Source organism: Neopsephotus bourkii, unplaced genomic scaffold, assembly GCF_033783945.1.
Source record: "Neopsephotus bourkii isolate Nb327-2 ecotype Australia unplaced genomic scaffold, CSIRO-AGI_Nbou_v1 NB_1634, whole genome shotgun sequence".
Classification (NCBI taxonomy): Eukaryota; Metazoa; Chordata; class Aves; order Psittaciformes; family Psittacidae; genus Neopsephotus; species Neopsephotus bourkii.
In genome coordinates, this window is record NW_026902109.1 from 6063480 (window position 1) to 6083569 (window position 20090).

A 20090-nucleotide genomic window follows, 5' to 3' on the forward strand; every position below is an offset into this window, starting at 1 on the left:
TGAAACCCGAAGTAACACATAAGGTTAGAAACAGAACAACAACAAAAAACAAACACACATACACCTCCACCTCAAAAAACCCAAACCAAAAACCACCACCAACAAAAAAATACCCCACCAGCACCATCCCTAAAATGCAACCTAAAACTCAGGAACCTCAGCAGGTGATCTTTGAAGTACTTAAGACCACTAACTCCACAAAGATCCATTATCAACAATTAATTGTGTTGATCATCTGAATTAAAGTCACCTTTATTGTTTTAAGCAGTTGACCCACTGGGCTCTCAAATACAAACCAAATACTCAAGTTCTCTCATCCTTGGCACAGAACAAGCCTTGTAGCTAATGCAAATGCTGGAAGGAAGACATCAATATTTGCCCTTATTTTATTTCCCTTTCAATGAGCTGCATCACAACTGTAAGCACTACTAAATTCTCTTGTATTGATGACTTCAGTCTCAACTGAATTAGCAGTTACCATCAAACATGCACTTTCAGGCTTTTTTTATATTAAAAGAGTTCACCTAACACAAAACACAAGTGTTAAATTGCTGGGACATAACTTAGAAAGTTCAAAGCAGGGAAAGACATAAGAAAATTGAAGTCAGCATGAGGCTCTGAGGTGGTGCTTATTATAACCGTTTCCTTGAACTTCCATTCTGTCTTCTGTTGTCAGTAATTTCAAACAAGAAGAACAGCAGATTTGCATTACATTTGGGCATACAAGAGTCACAAATTATGGGTTTAATAAGAGCCATTTGACTCCTCTTCCTGTAAAGGGAACATCACTCCCCAGTCTAGGACATCAGTACAGCCACACAGGCTGGCTCACCACCTGCCTTGGACCTTCACCTTTCTGAATCATCCAAATCTCTGTGCAGTCATCTAAAGTCTGTTCCAGGTAAATAACACCACTGGGATTACAGGACTAGCAGAAATGACTTGCTGGCCTTTTCTGAAGTCCAGGTTACACCTAGGGCTTTTAGATACAGATCAGCTTGTGCTGGGAGAATTTTTTGCACACAGTATTTTCTTAATGCAGTTACAATTGGAACTCAGTGTTTTATAATTTGGGGTCATCTTTCTTTAGATATGGTCAAATAATGAATATTCCCATATAGTTTACTGCTACAACTGAGTAATACCGAAGTTACCTTGAAACAGCTTTTTGATTAAAAGGGAAAAGATAACTGGGAGGATTAAAAATAGGGAATTGAGATGCAGAGATTTACCTTCAATTGCTATTCTTCCTTTTGCCTCACTTCAGGTACTTCTAATATTAGAGCTAACAAGTATTATGGCCTATTACTTTTAAAGCATGATCAGTATCTAAATATAGGAAGGGTAGTGCAGTAACTGGCATCCATTAGTTTCCTGGATTTAGGACTCAACAGTGAGAGCAAGCCCACCTTCAGACCACTCACTGAAACTGTTGGTCTCCTGGAGACCTGTGCAATTTGCATTTGGGTCTGTGTCCATGCAACCCCCTACACCTACCTTGCTAAAATTACTTCAGGTGTTATATTAAGAGCATTTTGGAGTATTATAAATCTACAGATACTGTTCCTTAGGATTTCTGCGTATCATACTACAAAATAGCATGGGACAGAAACAGATAAGTCCTTGTATAGATAAAAATTTGAAGAGACTTAATTTCTTCAAATGAATAGAAACATCAGGTCCAGAAGCCATATGCAAAAGGAAAATAATGATATAAATAAATGTGATTGAGCATTAATTACACTGGAAACAGCAGTAATGCAGATACCTGCAACTACTGGGGACTAAGCACATTTGAGCAACTCCCTTCCATCTCTCTGTTTATGTATGTCTATGCCTTTTCAGATAATCCTTTCCAAGACCAATTTTGAGTATAGCCTTAACAAATGCGAGACAGACCCTAGAACACTGCTAATGAGAACAGTAAATTAATCAAAGAAGTTACTGGCTCACTAGCAAATTTGTGAGTTTTAATTGGGATAACAATGCCAGGAAAAAGAAGATCACGGAGTCTGTAACATAATTTGTTTACATCCTGTGCTATACAACACTATGAAATATTAAGACAATCTGTACCAAAGAGGTAAAAATTGTTAGACAGTAGCTATTGCTGAATTGCAGGACACAATTAACACTAATTTGTTAACCCCTCCTGACACAGAAACTCATAGTTACCACGTGGGATAGTTACTGGTTTAGACAAAGCTGATATTAAACAATTCTGCTTAATGATATAAACATAAAGGGAAAGTACTAAATTTGCATTAAGAAAATGCAAAGGAATTTGGATAGCAGAGTAGTAAGAGTGAGGGAGAGGACAACTCTTCCTTACAAGAGGAAGAGTTAGCTAAAAGGTTGTTTTCTTTTTTTTTTTTTTTTTTTTTAAGTGATTATGAGCTTTTCTTTCTACCTCAGTTTTAGAAAGACCCAGTCACCTGGTTTTGTTTTTTTCCAAACAAGGAAGTAACTATAAGTGACATTGTCAAGTCTTTGTCCCTTAGCAATGCATAGTCTAATGATATCTAAATTCAGCTGTTTCTCACCTGGGCTTTAGAGCTGTTCTAGATCCTAAAAGTTCCCATTGGCTCTTTATTGTGTGTATTGTGTAGCAGCATGCTAAGCAATTTATTTACCATAACCACAACCTGTATAAGTTATGTCAGGGTTAGTAACATCAACATCAAAGTGATTTCAGTCTAAAGCTGCTATTTGCAAGAGCCCCTGCTTCTGAAGGGGGCACAACCCCAACACAATTCATATGGAAACTAGAGTTTAGTAGGTAAGAAATCACCAGGTTCCCAGCACCAATGCAGCTTTTAATAGTGATTTTTTTACAGATAAGTAAGAAGCTTTGATACAAACATTGAGAAAGTTACATAGAGAGTACTAATCAGATTATAACACTTCTGCCTCCTAAATTAGAGTTGTTTGAAGGTTCTTATGGTACCACATGTGGTGGATTGAAGCACTTGGAATAGAAGGTTGCACAGTTGCTCATTTTCACTTTTTTACCTTTACTACACAATACACCAGTGATCTCCAATGAAGAGTCATGACCCAGCTCCCAGTTAATTCAAATAACTATATATTTATTTCAGTGCTGAATATGTGCTGTTTTTTTTCCATCAGCAACAGTATCTACTCATAAAGTGATCTACTTCAACACCTTTCATCCAAAACAGCGAGAAGCTCTTCTACAAGATTCTAGCAGACTTTAGCATAGAAGTAATAACTGCCTTCACAGTTACTTATATTTTCAGAGGTTTTTTTTTGTTGTTGTTGTTTTTACTGTCGCCCATCTGCTAACCTTATAAACCTACTAATTGCAAAAACAGAGAGGTAACAATAACCAAACATTTAACATTAGGTAAAAATACACTCACACACTGGATAATCCACAAAACTTGTGCTCTAGAGACATCTGTGAGAAAAGCAGGCATTTCTGTATACCAAATATTACTGCTACCTAATACCCTGCCAGCAGTACCAAGCACTTATAGGCCTTTCGACAGCTTAGGTGCAAGTGTGAGGAAGCACTGCTGGAGACAAAGGTTCCTGGAAAAGTGATTAATTAATATTTAAGGCTGATGGTTTCAGATTGACAGGAGAAAGGAGTACCAATGCTGGGAGCAATCCACTGAAAGGCAGGCCTTTTCAGGAGGAACACCAGTGTTGCTGAGACTGCTCAGGCTCTGAATATGCCTGACCCCTCCTAGAGTTCTGTTCTGTAGCCAGATCCCCTCAGCCAAGTAAGAATTTGTTCTCAGTTCTGGCTCTTAGTTCTGGGTGTTACAGTGTGTGTTGTCCCAGGAAAGCTCTGTTAGGGGCCAACAGACATGCCTAAAGCTCAGTCTGGTTCCCAAGAAGTACCAAAGCCTCAAGCTGGTATCAACGGCTTGCTGAAATGTAAGGAAGAAACTTGAATGGATATCTAACATTACTAAGATGGCCACAAAAAAAGACACAAAAACATTATACTGCTTCCGCCTGTTCATCATCCTTGCTTTCAGTACTTGCACCTCTGCTGAGTGACCATTAGCCAACTGGGAAATGGCATCTTCCATCTGTATTTGGAAGAAACTAAGAACATTTTTCTCCAAGCAAATTCAAAGAGGTTGTTTTAGAAGGAGACATTATCTGATAATGCAAAGGGAGGGTCCTTAAGTTTCATATAACAAATTAAGCATGTAGATATTCCAGGAAAGGTGGAGACTAACAGCTTTGTTATTGCTATTTCCCCACCCTTTACTTTTCACCTCCATAGAGTATAAACTCATCAGTAGTAGCAAAGACTGTTCTGTACCAATAATATTCTGTCTTCAGGCTGTAGTTAAATACTTACCTGCAGAAACAGTGGCAGCTGTTAAAGGTGGAGGAAAGGAGCCACCTCCACTGTAGAGAACAAGCTGTTTGTGCCTCATCAGCTCCAGGGCAAAAGTCCTAGGGCTCAGTAAAACCTGCCCTTGCAGCTTCATTGGGCTAAGCTGGCTGACTGCATATTTAAAACAGATGTGGGATGTTTGGGAGCTCTGTTTTACCAGTTCAAGTGTAAGGCAATGGTAAGTGATTGGGAATGATACGGGGCTTGGGGGTAGGGGGGAGTGTGTGTGAAGGGAGAGAAAATACGGATAGGTTAATATCTTAAGATGTCAGCAAGCTTCTGAGGAAGGGGATGTATTGAAAACCAAATAAATTAGACACCTTTTGGTGATATATCATTAACTGGAACAGAAAGTAATGTAGGAATTTGAGTGCGCTGTGAGTGCTTATCTATTCTAGGCTATAAAAAGACTGTGAAACATCACATGGAGGCTCAGTAGTGCTCCTTACTATTGTAAGCACAGATGGAGTAGCACCCTGTGAACTGCAGTGTTTTCTAGTGCAGGTATGGCTGGAATGATTTGCAAATGCAATCAACTTAAATCTTTCTCCTTTGTGTGCTTGCAGAAACGGCCAGGATAGTATCAAGGAAGTTCTGAAGGCAATACCAGGCATTGTGGGGTGCTCTATTTACCTGTGGTGTAAATATAGCAGTAAATTTACAGCCTTTTTACAAGTGAGAAAGCCAAAACACAGGAAAAGATCAGTTAGTGGCCAGTTCACACCCCCAAGTAAATCAGCATAGGGGGTGTTAAGTGGTAGAGCTGGGGAAATAATCCCATGAAGCATAACTCCTACTATTATTTAACTTTGTACCCCTAGGTGTTTAATGCAGAGTTTGCACCTGCATTAAATAGCTGTCTTTAATCATATTTTCCCACTAGCCCTTGTGTCCCATTCAGTTCTCAAGGACTGTCGTACCACTGAAGTAATTCTCTTTTCAAGAAGGATGGTTTTGGTAGGATGCATTAAGAAAAGCCCTTAGATTCAATGTAGAAGATAACTTTTGATATCCAACTCTTACCTTATCTTTCTAGTAGAAATAACTGATGTTTGAGAGAAACTGGTTTTCTCTTGGCTATGAATTCTCACGTTAGAAAACTTTTTGAACCAAATGATGCAAATTTCTATTAAATATAAATTCTTAATTTCTGATGCTGAGCTCTGGAAAGTATTAAATATGACTTTCCAAATTTCTGAGGAATTATGACTTTAGTGGAAACTGATGTTTGCTATCTCCCAAGGAAAGGTAAAACACCTAAAAGTATATAGCATTGAATTTTAGGAAGAGCTGGTTCAATATTCCCTTTGCTTAAGGGTTGTGACAGTGACAGTTCATTTTGCCTCCCTCTGTCAAAGTGGAAATGATTATTTCTAAATGCAGTATTTATCTATATGGATAAGGTACAATTACTGTCAATACAGGCTGTGCTGGATTTTAATCTGAAACTTAGAAATAGCTCTCAGTAGAGACCTTAATTTTACTACTGACCAATGTGTATGCTTTTGGAGAAGTGGGACTGAAAATATCTGACACCCCCCCCAAAAAAAAAAAAAAAACAAAAAACCCAAAACCTTTATTTAGCAATCTGTGCAGTTTAAGGATGCTGTCAATACAGTATATGCATGACAGCTTTTTCAGATGATTAAATGCCCAGCTGAAGTGGGGTCTATAACCATAGAAGCCATTTGTTGGAAATATAAACAGCACCATCAATATTTTTTCACTTATGTTTAAAAAAAAAAAAGGAAGATGCAGCTATTCTTGAAATAATGTAGATCTCTTCTTGACACTTGAAAGTATAGAACACAGTCTTGTTTCACTCGTCTTCCTATTGCCATGACCTGGTTGCCTCTTTCAGATGGGCTCAGGTGGTTAGCATCAGTTTGATGTACAATTTGGGTGAGAGGATGGACCCAGCAGATCATATCTAGTATCTGTTGTTTTTCCATTGTTTGGATGGCTGAACTTTTTTACTTTACCTGTAAATTTTGGTGACTCAGTTGAATACTTACCATATTTACTGCCAGAGCTGCACTGGGGCCACATTGCATAGGAATGCAATGGTGGCGTTTCCTTACAGTCTGTTTCCAAAGAAGAGCCCTCCTTCCCTGGGGCTCAGCCTTGAGGCATTTTGCTCTGGTGTTTTCTGTACTTCTTCAGCCTGAAAATGTCAGCTCTGTTTTGTTGTTGTCCATGGGTACCTGCCTCTGGGCGTTGCCCCTGAGCTCCAAGAGGATGATTCCTCTGGCCTTCTTAGAGTAATCTGTGAGAAGAGGCTTCCTTATGCCACTTTCTTAAGAAGATGCATCAATTCATACGATCCCTCATCCTTTAATCCTGTGAATTTTGGTGTTTGGAATTTTCAGTTCAAGTATTGCATAATACTTATCAAGGAATTAGAAGAGGAAGGAAAGGGGAATTAATGTGTTGGTTTGATACCTGCAAAGACTTCTGGGAAAGGAAAAAAATCCTACTGAAGTGCGATAGAGCACAGATTGTCATCTAAAAGTTAGTCTCTAGAATATCTTCAGGCCTTGGGCCACAGTACCATTACTTTATGTTCTGTTGCAGCTGGGGGTTCTGAGCTGACTTATTCACATCCTCAACTCTTACCACTCTCCCCCTTTCCAGCACTTTGCAGAGAAACAAGATGAAAAGAGAGAAGCAAAGAAGAAATGGGTAACAGAGGCTAAGAAAGTAAGTTGCCTAAGGTGGGAAATGTGTTCAGCAACCTATGGGTCTCTTGTGTGCTGATCCACCTGAACACAGGAATTTTGACTTTAAAACACATACGGGTAACAAAAGCTCTTCAGAACTTAATAACTGAAAGAATAAAGCTGTGCTGCAGGGTGACCAGGGAGTGCAGCTGCCCTGACAGTATGTGGAGGTTCTCCCTTAAACTCTCTTCTGGTCTACCTGGAAAGCTGTTTGAGGAGCCGTGCTCAAGTGTTGTGGCAGGGAGCTGTGCAAAGGTCTTGCCCTTCTCACCAGGCATCTGTGAACTGGCAGCCAACTGTGGGAGTTTACACCTCAAGGTTGATGTTACTTGATCTTACTGATAATTTCAGGAAATGTGGTAACAACTACAAAATGATACAATAACCTTTAGTGAATTCTAATCTGTACTAAAATGATTCTGTAAAACATGATTCTGGTATCATTACTTTGTGATATGATCTTTTTGGAACAAATTAAAAATACTTTATTAACATGGTCGTGTTCTGTGACCAATTTACAAGTTCAATCTAGAATCAGGTAACTTTTTCATATTATGGTTTGCACACTATTTAAGTGTGTAATTTGGTAATCTCAGACTATTCTTTAGCTAAACAGGAGGGGATCTAATCTTTCTAGTTTGAAAGAGTTTTATATTTATTTAGTTAACTTCTTTTTATACCCTTTATGAATAACTGCTCTGTACTTGGCTAATATTTGCTTGTTCCGCAAAATGCAGGACTTGGGTTGATTGTAGCATTACCTTTCACATGTGGATGAAGATCTCATATAGCTCGAATGTGCTGTGGTGTCTTCTACAGCTAAGGAGCACACCTCTGCATCTCTAGTCTACTGCCAATGGGTTGACAGGCAGATGTACGTTCTTGTATAAATGTTATGTCTTATAAGCTATTAGAATACTGTGAACAAACCTGTCATGGTGAATGATGATTCTTTTTTTCCTGTTAATTAACTCCTCTTGTACCAGAATTTGTCTTACTGAAACATATGAGAATGCACTAAGTTTGCACCCTTGATTTATTGCTTTAGCCTCATAATCTATTTAAAAAAAAAATGCACTATTCAAATTTGCCTTCTAGTGCTTAGATGAGAGATCATTAACCTGCTCTCCTCAGAGCAAGGATACCAGTGATGAAAGCTACACCTCTAGATAGCATGAAGGAAAAACTCTCAGAACGCAAATATAGCATTACTACATTACTACAGCATGACTGCAGGATTCAATACAGAAAACAGTAAGATGATAGCAACTGCTACAGAACATGGCTTTGTTATGTGTTATAACCAGAGCTCTCTCGGTTGAAGTACATGCAAGTCTCTGAGCTGGCTGCTCTGATGTCCTCTGCTCACTTGCATTCAGTGTTAAATAATGTCCACTGGGTCTGAAGTGTTGTTCATGCCTGTAAAGTCTTATTTATGATGGACCAAACAAACACTGTGTTCTTGTAGCGTTGCATGGCCTTATTTGCAATAGGAAAAGCTGGATGGTTGTCTTTGTTTAGCTAATAAGCTAAACTGGGGAAAGAAGGCTCTGCAGATGAGGGCAGCGCCTCTCCGAACTCTCCCGACCCGTGGAGGGCCGGAATCATAGGCGTTCTGTTCCCTGCAAGCGGTTCCCCCAGCCCGAGCTCTCGGAGCGATGCGCCTAGAGCAGGATGCGGGACAGCCCCGGGCCACCTGAGGGGACGTGCCCGGCAGAAGCTGTGTCTGCAACCCCGCCGCGGCACCGGAGCCGGGCAGACGGTGTGCAGGTGCCGGTAGCCCCAGACGGCGAGACGGGGCGGTGGGAGCGGGTGGTCGCCGCGGTCTGCAGGTGAGAGCCATGCTCCCCCGCCGCGGGGCTGGGCAGGGGGCGAGAGCCCAGGGCTCACCTGAGGGGAGGCGACCTCCGCGGGGGACAGTCGCTCTGCGGTGCTAGAACTTCCACGCACGTCCGGGGCCCCCGGCCCTCCCTGCCGGTGGCAGGAGGCGCTGCCGCAGGGTCCCGGTGGGGGCCCGTGCCAGTGCCGCCGCGGCCGGACTCTTTGCCACGCGGCGGCGGCGGCACCCGTTCGCCCCCTCCCCGCGCGCTGCCTGGCGGAGGGAGACGGCGCGTGGTACCGGTCTCCATGGCAGTGGGCTGCGTGGGCGGAGTGGTCGGGGCCGCAGCGCGTCGGTGAACGAGAGCGCGAGCGAGCGAGCGAAGGAGGGAGGGAGTGCGCGCCCCCGGCCCTCTCCCGCCCCTCGGGTGTTTGTGTCAGGCTGCAGGCAGCGGCGGAGTGGCCCCGCGGCGCCGGCCCGGCCGAGGGGCGCCCACTCAGTCCGCCTTTGAGGCGAAGAGCCCCTCGCCTGTCCCCGCTCCGCGCCGCTCCCGCCATGAGCGGCCCGTAGAGCAGGGGGCTCTGTGGCTGGTTGCGGTGCCTGCGCGGCGGCGGCCATGGCGGTGGAGACGCGGCCGGAGCTGGTGGGGAAGCGGTTCCTGTGCGTCGGCGGCGGCGGCGAGGAGCCGCCGGAGAGCGGGCGCTGGCGGGCAGGGGTCATCCGTGCCGTGTCCCAGCGGGACTCCCACAGCCCCGACCTGGCGGTAAGAGCCGCGTTCCGTCCCATGCTGGACCGGGGGGGTGCGGTGGGGCCGAGGCGGTGGCGCGGGGCCTGCGGCGGCGGGGGGCGGTGGGACGCCCCGGGCGGGTCCGGCGTGACACAGCCCTTGGCCCGGGGAGCGGCGGTGCGGGGGAAGAATGCGTGTCAGCGCTCTGGTGGTCGGCTGACGTGGAGCCCGCGCCGCCGCCGGGGGTCGAGGCCGGGGCGAGACGCATTTATCCTCGGCATGTGCTGCCGCGGCGCGGGGGGGCTGCGCCGGCCTTGGCCCGGGTCCTCTCCATGCCCCTCGTGCGGATGCGGCCCCTGGCCTTGCTGCTGCGTCCGGCTGCGGTGGCGTTAGGAGAGGGAGAATACCTGGCCTGGCCGGCGAGGGTAAACCAGCTTGCTCCTGGAGCAGCTGGGCTCGGGCTGGGGGCGAATGCGCTTGTTCTAGGGGAATGCAGAAAGCGTCGTCATGTAGCACTGACCGATGGGGGCTAACGTGCTGGACGCGGTAGTGATAGCTGTTACTGAAAGAATGTCATTGTTTCCCTTCCTTTTATGTCCGCTGTCACTGTTTTCCTAAGGGGTGTAGGAATGTGCGTGGAGGCTAGCGAAGGAGCCAGGATATGTTCTGTTGTGCTCAGACACACTCTTGCTGGGGAGGGAAACACGACCAGGATTTCCTTGGGTTAGTGTTCTGAATGCATAATCTGTAAAATGGAGTTTTATTGTGCTGCGTGAACTTCGTCGTAATTTCATTTGCGAGTTTTGTGGTCAGGCTGTCTTCTTCCATGATTTTTACATTATTTGGTGCTTCTGAACGCACATTTAAAAATATCACGACTATGTAAATGGCATTACGTAGGCTGAAAAAAAGGATCACCAAATTGCGCTGGACAATCCGTATTGCTACTGGTGAGGGGGAGGCGTTCACAGCCGAGCACAGTTAGGAGTGGAATGTTGCCTTTTTTACAAACTCATCAAGCAAACAATTGCCTGGTTTTGGAGCTTTATTGATTGCTTGTTGCGGAAAATGCAATTCACAAAAATGAAGAATTCTTGTTTTCATACATCCCAGGCTTTAAGCCTTGCTTCAGAATCAGAATATATGTGACACTTGAAATGCTACTTTTTCTGCTATATTGTGGGCTGTTTATGTCCCCTTGCCCCCCCTCCCCCCAGCTATAATTCAAGTAGCATGCTGTTCATGCCCTTGTTTATGAAATGCCCTGTGTTTTCAACCTTTGGTTGTGTGTGAGAATAGTCTAGAATGTTTTATTTTTAGAACCTATTTTGGATGTTCTTGCAGGACAGTATGCTCTAGAATCTATATACAATTATGGAAACACTGAGTAAGGTTTAAGGAGCTGTTTGCTACCATTTACAAGTCAGAGCCATAATCTGTAAACTCTAGGGGCAGAGCTAACAGAGAAAGGGCATTAAAACCAAGGCATTTCAGGGGTTGTATCTGTTATGTTAAATGGATAATGTACACTGCCTGTCGTAAATACTTGCTCCTCTTCCTAACTTCGCTGAGTGTTTTTATCTTCATACAGTCTTTCATTACAGTTCTTACTAATTTAAGGAAGAACTGTAGCGTTATAGCTGTTTTCTGAGGCAGGATGACTAAAGGTATGCTTGTATGTTGTAGTAGAGTGCTATTTGGATAGATCCAAACTACCTGAGGAGCAGGATGAATGCTCCAGTCTGCACTTCAGCCTGGGTGCAGTGCGGTGCTATTGTGGCCGTATTCCTTCTGGTATTCAAGCTATCAACACAGTGCTGCATTATGCTGTGTAGATAGATTTCTAGTCACCTAGGAGTGCTGTAAGCCTGGGAAGGTTTTGGAAATACCATCTAGGTCTAATGAGTCACAGATTAGTACCTACCTATTGGAGCGTCATTGCCTCTCTAAGAGCAGTATTTGGGTTTTGTGTTACCTGTTTTCTGTCCCCAAGGCACGAACAAGCATAAATCAGAGAGGGAGTGGATAGAGGAAGAAATGGTAAGGTTTCTGCTAGCAACAGATAGTTTCTGTGGGTTAGGCTCTTCTTTTGCATTTGTTAGTTGATACTGGTTAACATGAGTATTCTCTTCCCCTACACCCAGTGGAGGACAAGATTATTTTTTTTTCAGCTAGCCTTGCCTCCACATGAACTATCTGAGATAGATGAGTGCTGCTCTTATCCTTTCATGGCTTTTGTTTTGGGGTGGCTTTCCCTATGAATAGCTTCAGACCCTTCTGCTACTCATTAGTGGAGTGAAATGGTAATTCTTTTGACAGCTTCACTGCTGCCATAGGATGCAGCATAAAAATTTTGAAATTGAGTTTTTGTCAATTTTGTGTATATCTGGTCCCTCTGAGTGGATGGACATGGCAGAAGTACAGAAGATGCCCTCAGCTGCAGGAACGGAGTAGGGTAGCAGTGAGCATTTTCAATATGCTTTGCAACCAACCAAAACTGAATTATCTTCTAATCCTGGCTTTGGAAGAAGGTATCATTACATTGTCTTTGTGTCTTTTATTCCTTAATAAGTATGAACCCCCCGGTCAGTTTCAATCAATATAAGAGTGGGGAGAGGTCTGAGAAAGGCATCTTCCCCCAGTCTGTGAAAGCTGACATCTGAGTGGACATGAGAGCTCTCCTCCCATAAAAACCCCATAAAGGTGAGGAGGTTACGGCATTTTGTGTGCTCCTCTTGGAAGCGAAGAGGTGGTCTCCAGCTGGCCAACCAGCATGTACCAAGCTTCAAACCAGCCACAGCATATGCTGCCTCTTGCTTAGCACCATACAGAGTAGTTGATGGAACTGATGGTATGTGAAGGTGGCTTTAAAGGCATGAGAAAGAGCCGAGTGTCAACAAAAGCATGAGTGTGCATATGGGAATATATGGATGAATAGAGAGTTTTATGAGGTGCAGGTTCTTACTGAGACATGGGCAAAGTTAGAAGCAACTGACATAATTAATCTTAAGTGGCCACAGGGCTTGTAAGAGCAAATCTGCAGGAAACGGAGCTTCATTAGTTCTGCTGTAAATAGAACTACTCATTAAATTGGGAACTCCAGACTTGAAGGCTCGACTAGCTGCTTTCTGCTTGTGAGCAGGCAAATGAAGACTCCGGTTTTCATATGCTCCTAAGTGTGCTTTTTGGTTTTCATATCTAAAGTAATTAATATTTTAATTGTGGAAATTGTTGTTGTGGTAAGAAAATATAGAAAAGAACTCAGTTATCCAGTATATTCTTTCTGATAGGTCTCTCCTACTCCATGAAAGTATGTTGAATGACTCCTTACTTATATGTTTTATGATTGCAACATAGCTGATATATGGTCTCTGTTTCATTGTAAAATGGATTTATTGATTGTTTAATTTTTTTTTTTTTTAAGAAGAATAGTGTCAAAGTATTTTCCACTGTTTTACTGAAATTTTACCTTCCTCAGCTTTCCTGTTAATGTACCACTAGTGAGGAATATGGTGAGAACAACTGTCACTGGGTGTGAGTGCTGTTGGTCTTCTGGAAGATGAATGCACTTGCCGTTACAGATACTTCTTGCTAGGATTTGGAATCCATGCCTCGTTCTTAGTCACTGTGTAATGTTTCAGATGTTTTAAAGTACCTGCTGTATCTATACAATATGTACAATGTATAAAATTTAATCCAGGAGTTTTCTTGATGATTTTCATGGTCTGAGTCACAACTTGATAGACCTTTTGATCTTTCGTTCCTGAACATTCCTGTTGCATGAAAAACGTATATCTATTAATAAAAATACAAACAAAAAGAAGTTTAACATAAGTACTTGTATTTGTGTGTGTATGTGTGTGTGTGTGTTTCACTAGTCGTCGTGAGAATTCATAACTGCTTTTTCTGCTTAAGTAACAGTGGGTGTTGCTAGAAGAAGCTGGGAACTCTGTTTTGCCTTGCTGCAGCTAACTGCTTATAAAAGCCTGTGTGCTCTCTGATTGCAGTGATAACTCTGGTCAAAGAAAGAAAGGGACAGGAGGAAAGAGGTGGAGTCAATGTCATATGATCTCCCTGGGTTTGCTATCCCAAAAGAATTGCCTTCTGGGTCACACATTGCAAAATGTGTATTTAATCACTACTGATGAGATTTGACATGGTAATGGCAGAGGTGTTCTCTTATACTGTGTTTAAGAAGTGATTATTTAGAGGAGCAATTTTTTTTTTTTTAAATATAAACCAAATTATTAAAATGATTTTGCTTACCAGAAGTGCTTCAGAGTTGTGTGACTTTTCATGGTCCTGCAGTTGTACATTGAATATAATCATATAGTCAGCTGTATATTTTCTCCACATGAAAAACAAAATGGAAATAAGCTTCTAAACACATAGGGTGCAACCCTTAATAAAAAGTGTAGCTATAAGTTTCAGTGATCTGTAACTGTTTATTTATTGATGCGGGAACTTTGCTGCTATGATATTCAGGGGTTGGAAGACAGAATTGAGTACTTCGGTAGTCTTTAATGTTTTATGATAGATAGGCAGATGTAACATATAGTAATTGTACCCAGGGAAATACATTATAGCAATAGATCACCATGTTGGATATCATTCATAAAATACTAAATACTAGTGATAGTTTGAAGCAGTTGTTTGATTTTTATTTGCAGTAAAATTACTAAGATGTAGTAGAGAAAACAGGACATTAACAGTTTAGGTAAACTGTATTTTTTAAATATCTTATCTTTGCTAATTTGCAAACAAGGAATTGTTAAAAATTCGGTATTTCTGTTAAAAACATTTAAAGAGAATGGCTGCAGACTTTGTGTGTCTATTTTTGCTGAATTTGCCCTCACTTAACAGTAAAATGGAAGTTCACAAAATGTAATGCAAACTTAATCAGTATTCCATTCTAGATAACAGGAAAATAATTTGAAATAATTGTTGATAATTTGGAAATAAGATATTTTAGAGAAGTACTCCATGCATGGATAGCTTTTCACTAAAAGATGAAGTTAAACTTGCTTTCACTGTGTTTGGATCTGCTCTTGTGTAGTCTTTTTGTCTTGTAATTGTAACCTTCCTGCTCTGCATTCCCAAACTGCATGAATGGCATATGGCTTTGTCATACAGGCACAGAATTGCAATTCTGTGGGTTACATTTGTTTTCTGCCATATATTAATTTATAGTGCAACGTGCTTTTTCTTTCCACTTATAAGGAGAAACTGAATGTTCTTAATACATTTGAGCTAATCTGATTAAAAATTAAATTGTTTTTTTCATTATTTTAATACATGCTGTGCAGGTTTTACTTGTTAACCTTAAAATAAACTGGAAGATGTCAAAAACTCTCTAGTAAAAATACTGTACAAAGTAAATACAGAAACAAGCTTTAAACTAGTTGTGCATAGCGTGGTGGTGGATAATGGAATTTAAAAATGCTACATGTTTCTGTACCAGCATCTGGGTGAAAGATGAAGGGCAAGTTGTTGGTGAGGAGCTTGTCACGTTATTGACTCCAGCGATTGGAGGTGATGCTGGAAACATGCCAGAGTTCATCACATCAGTATTGCCTCTGGATCCAGAGGGCTGTTGTAGGATGCTTTTTGTATGTGTTTTGAATTTGGTTTGAAAGGACTGGGAGAAGCTCAAAATGCAACAGGGATTTAGACGATTTTCAGTTGTTTCTACTGTTCTGTACCAGTATTGAAGCCAACAAGAGTCTTGTAAGTTTTGGTGCATGTCAACTAATCTTCTCTTGGCTCAGGAGTAAAGAAAACTTCCTGTTTCCTTTCTGTGTTTCTAATAAGACCGAGCTTGTCATCCTGTGCCTATGAATGTCACCTCATCTGTCTTCCAGAGTTGCCAAGTGAAGTTAGTGTTCAGGAAAGAGCATCTTTTTCATAGTAATTGACAATAAGATCAAACAGACAAGTGTTCTGATGTAATTGGCTACAGGGATTCAGTGGCTTATTCTCTGCCCTTCCCTCTTCTTTGCTTTTATACTAATAGAATCCTGAATATGATGCAGATCAACAAGTAAATACATACTTACACTGGTGGATTTTGAGGAAGGTTTATTTGAATGTCAAGCTTGCAAACAGAATTTGGGTGTCCTGAGCTAGGCATTAATCAGTTTATTAATTTGCTGCATAGTTGCAAAGTATGCAGCGGGAAATGAAATATGGGAAAAGGAAAGTTTGATCTTGTACTTGTTTCAGGAGGCTTTAAGAAAGATATATCAAGTATTTTCTTAATCAAAAAAATACTCTCTTTTGCCTTTTATATGCCATCCATACAAACAGTGTATTATTCCAGATTTGCATTACATCAAACTTGTCTTGGTCCAGAACTTTGGGGTGAATCTTTGGAGGTATTTCAAAAATAACACAAACCAACAAAAAACCACAAAAACCAACACACAGCAGGTCATAGCCATTGTAAAGAGTTTTAAAGAATGAGTACTTATTTTAGAAGAAGCTGTTATTTCTGTGCACATACCAACATCTCAAAAGCTGCTTGAGAACAGCAGAACTGTTTTTTAGTGACAAATTGAGTGAATTTTAAATGTGGTCGTTTTAAAACTTGGCCAAAAATAAGCTCAACCTTCTTCTGATCCTACTGTCAGTGACTTGTAGAGATGCATAGTTCCACCAGTGATCCTGAGTTTCTCTGCTGGGATCAGGCTTGACCTTCCCTTTTGGTAGGACTTGGTAAGCTGCTTCTGCTTTTGATGGAGCAAAGTAAGTATTGATCATGTGAGAAGCTTATGTGAAGTTGACACCAAGGTGTTTGTCTCAAAAGAGACATTGCTATGATGTGCTGTTATTGGCCATCTTTGTGCTTTAGGCACGGACATTCAGTGTTACTGCAAGGATGGTTTCCCTCCTATCCCTACTAGGTAGGGTCTGAAGCCTGATCTGCTTGTAACCAGCTTGTTCTTCGAAGACAGTGAAGAATTCTAAGCTAAGCTAATGCTATATTGCTTCATTATATTGACTTGTCCAGAAAGCTACTCTTTTTAGTGGTATGGGGGTTTAACATCAGCTAACTTTCATGTTATAAGAGTGAGAGCAGGGGAACTAGAAGGACCTTGTGGATTTTGCAGTGTTTTGCTTTCTAGTAATTTTCTTAAAAATATAATTATTTTACTTTAAACAGCTGTTACTGACTTTCAGAATTGAGTGGAATAGAGCATCTTAATCTGCTCATGAGGAAATTGCCTCCTTTTACATAGAGAAACTGGATTTGACCAATTCATGTACTCAATTCAGAGCTTCATGGGCACAGAAGGTGCAGGGTAAGCATTAAGGCTTTTAGCTTGACCTTTCCATGGCAGCATTTTTAGAGGTTTTGGAGACTGTGGTTCCACAGACATTTCTCTTGGTGGCACTGCTGGCTTATTTTGTTTTTAACCCTGAGCAATTTCCTGATCCTGCTATGGCACTTCAGGCAGTTATACTGGGGCTTAGGAGGTGGTATGAGATCGATGGGAGGCAAATGGCAGAGGGTAGGTGCAGCTTAAGCTATCTGTATTTCTGGGAGAAATGTCTCTTGATCATGGCCTGCATGAAGTAGTTGAAAACTAACTTAAATATCTTAGGAAGTTTTCATTCACTGTAACTAGTAAATCTGTCTTAGCTTGGTCAGCTCTAATGCAGGAATTATGTATTGCAGTTGAACTGATGATACTTATTCATTCAGTATAAGTAACTTATTCTTTCACTTGAATAAGGAAATGTATGTTTAAAACCCATAGCATAATTTGAAATCTGTTGGTGCTATACTTCTTTGCAAAGGCAAGTTTTGGGAGAATGGATGTGAAATTAAATGCTTTGAGGGAAACAGGCATTTATATGGTGAAATGTGTATACCTCTGATGCCTCAGTGAAATATTGCATGTAATATTTCTGCAAAAATATGATCTTGTTGATTTTTCTGATCAGCACTGTAATTAATGTAGATGTTGAAATGATTGTAGCTAGGCTTCACTGCAAGTAACTTCCTGCTATGTATGACAACTCAGGTAGACACTGCTGACATAATAGTTAGTTAGGTTGACTCACCATGGGTTTACTTTTTTGCAAAGAGAACAGGGCTCTTTAATAAAATGATGGTTTAAAATCTGGAGTGCGATTGCTCTGTGAAAGAGAGCAATTGCTGAGTGGCCCAAGTCAAATCTCTCTTGCCTGGAAAGGAGGTACTGCAAAGCTGTATTTTTGAGGAGCAGTAGCAAAGATAGTTTATCTTGACAGTCCACAAGCTTGCTGTTTGTTTTTTTTTAATTATTATTATTTTTTTAATTTTTTCCCTACAAGCAAAATGACCAAAAAAAAGCCAATATCAAACAAGCAAACAAACTTCCGGTAATAGGAAATAGGTGGTTTAAACTGCTCAGTTAGTATAGGAAATCTTGGAGGAAGAGTGGCAGGAAATTAGTAGTGAAGTCTTAGACTGGAGTTTGTTGTTAATCTGTAGCTTTTCTTGCTTCCCTGTTTTTCCTAAAGCAAAACTCGAAGATTTCATTTCACAGCCTTGGTCTTCATCAAAGACAGAAGCAAGTACATGCAAGCAAGGAATGGTATGAGCTGCTTTTATGGGAGATGTTAATGACTTTCGGGCTATAGACCTATAGTGATGTTTAAAGAATTAGGAGCTAAGACTGGTGTAGTGACAATATTTCAGTCAAAATAGAGAAGCTGATGTAGTTGAAGGCTGAATGTGAAGGAGATGCTGTGATTTTAAGAGCTGCCATGACATTTAGGTATCATACCTCTGCAGTTCTGGTACATAGATGCACTTTCTCACTGTTCCCTGAAGGTGATTTGGAGCTCAGGGGATCTGCAGCAGAGGTCTTTGGGTTTTGTAGCCTTTGCTGGGTTTTTCCTAAATGAATTTGTAGGACACCTTTTTGAATCCCTGTTAACTCTTCAACATCCTGTGGCAAAAAAGTGTCAGCCTTTGACTGTGCAGTGTACTCAGGATTGCTTGCTGTTGTTTCAGAAATGCTTTTCTGTGTTGTGAGATAAAAGTCAGCAGTTAACTCTTGTTTGCCATTTGCATGCCACTGGTGATTTAATAGCTCTGCTGTACTACTTCATACTCCTCTATTGGAGTGTATAAATCTGGCAATTTTCCTTTACTGTTTCTTAACACAAGAGACTCAATATCTGTTCTGTCAGTTTCTACCAAACCTGTCCAAATAAATGTCTGTTTGAACCATGTTATTTTAAAAAGCATGCAGTTTGTTTGCATATCGGAAATGGCTATAGACATGGAGATGTGTATCTTCACATTATTTCCTTTCTGCAGATATTTCTGGATATATTTAATTTAATACTGTTGAGGTGGTTTTTGGTTTTCCTTTTTTTTTTTTTTTTTAATCCCCCCCTCCATCCCCACCCCCCCCCCCGAAAAAAACATAACATTTTAAATGAGTTTTAAATTGTAGAAATTATTTTCTCCACCAGAGTAAATTGTTTTTTTTTTTTTCTCCAGTTATAGTAACCAAAAAAGGCAGGGAGTGGTAGTGAAATACTTCTGTTCTGGCTTGCTAACTGTTAATCCAGGTGGGCTGTCCTAAATATACCTAATCCTTCTCTATACTGTCATATTTTAACATTTGTATATAGGCCAGAATGTGATGTATTTTTAGACAATGTCATGACCACTTCTTAGTTTGATGGGTAACTTTTATAATGAATTGATTACTTACCTCCTTCTGCGTATTTAAAAGAAATAATAAATTTTGACTCATTGAAAGGAATGTCTGTGTTTGTGTAAATAGAAAATATTTCAAGTGCTTTGTTACATTTTACCATAGAATCATAGAATAGTTAGGGTTGGAAAGGACCTTAAGATCATCTAGTTCCAACCCCCTGCCATGGGCAGGGATACCTCACACTAAACCCTGTCACCCAAGGCTCTGTTCAACCTGGCCTTGAACACCACCAAGGATGGTGCATTCACAACTTCCCTGCGCAGCCCATTCCAGTGCCTCACCACCCTTACAGTAAAGAACTTCCTCCTTATATCCAGTCTAAACTTCCCCTGTTTAAGTTTTAACCCATTACCCCTTGTCCAATACTCCAAGTGAGGTCTCATGAGAGCAGAGTACAGGGGCAGGATCACCTCCTTCGACCTGCTGGTCATGCTCCTTTTGATGCAGCCCAGGATATTGCCAGGCTTTCTGGGCTGCGAGTGCACACTGAAGCCAGCTCATGCTCATTTCCTCACTGATCAACACCCTCGGGTCCTTCTCTGCAGGGCTGCTCTGAATCTCTTCTTTGCCCAGCCTGTATCTGTGCCTGACATTGCTCTGACCCAGGTGTAGGACCTTGCACTTGGCATGGGTAAGCTTCATGAGGTTGGCATCAGCCCAGCTCACAAGCGTGTCAAGGTCCCTCTGGATGGCATTCCTTCCCTCCAGCGTATCAACCGAA

The 20090-nt window shown here is 41.5% G+C and overlaps 1 protein-coding gene across 2 annotated transcripts in view; it reads left to right on the plus strand.

Annotated features, from left to right (window-relative positions):
- The first annotated feature begins 9286 nt into the window (after positions 1-9286).
- Positions 9287-20090, plus strand: part of JMJD1C (jumonji domain containing 1C) — a 165791-nt gene continuing 154987 nt past the window's right edge. For both annotated transcript variants that reach the window (XM_061374026.1, XM_061374027.1), the window contains exon 1: positions 9287-9683. In XM_061374026.1, coding sequence (XP_061230010.1) covers positions 9537-9683 — 147 coding nt within the window. In that variant the 5' untranslated portion in view covers positions 9287-9536. The remainder of the gene's footprint in view (positions 9684-20090) is intronic.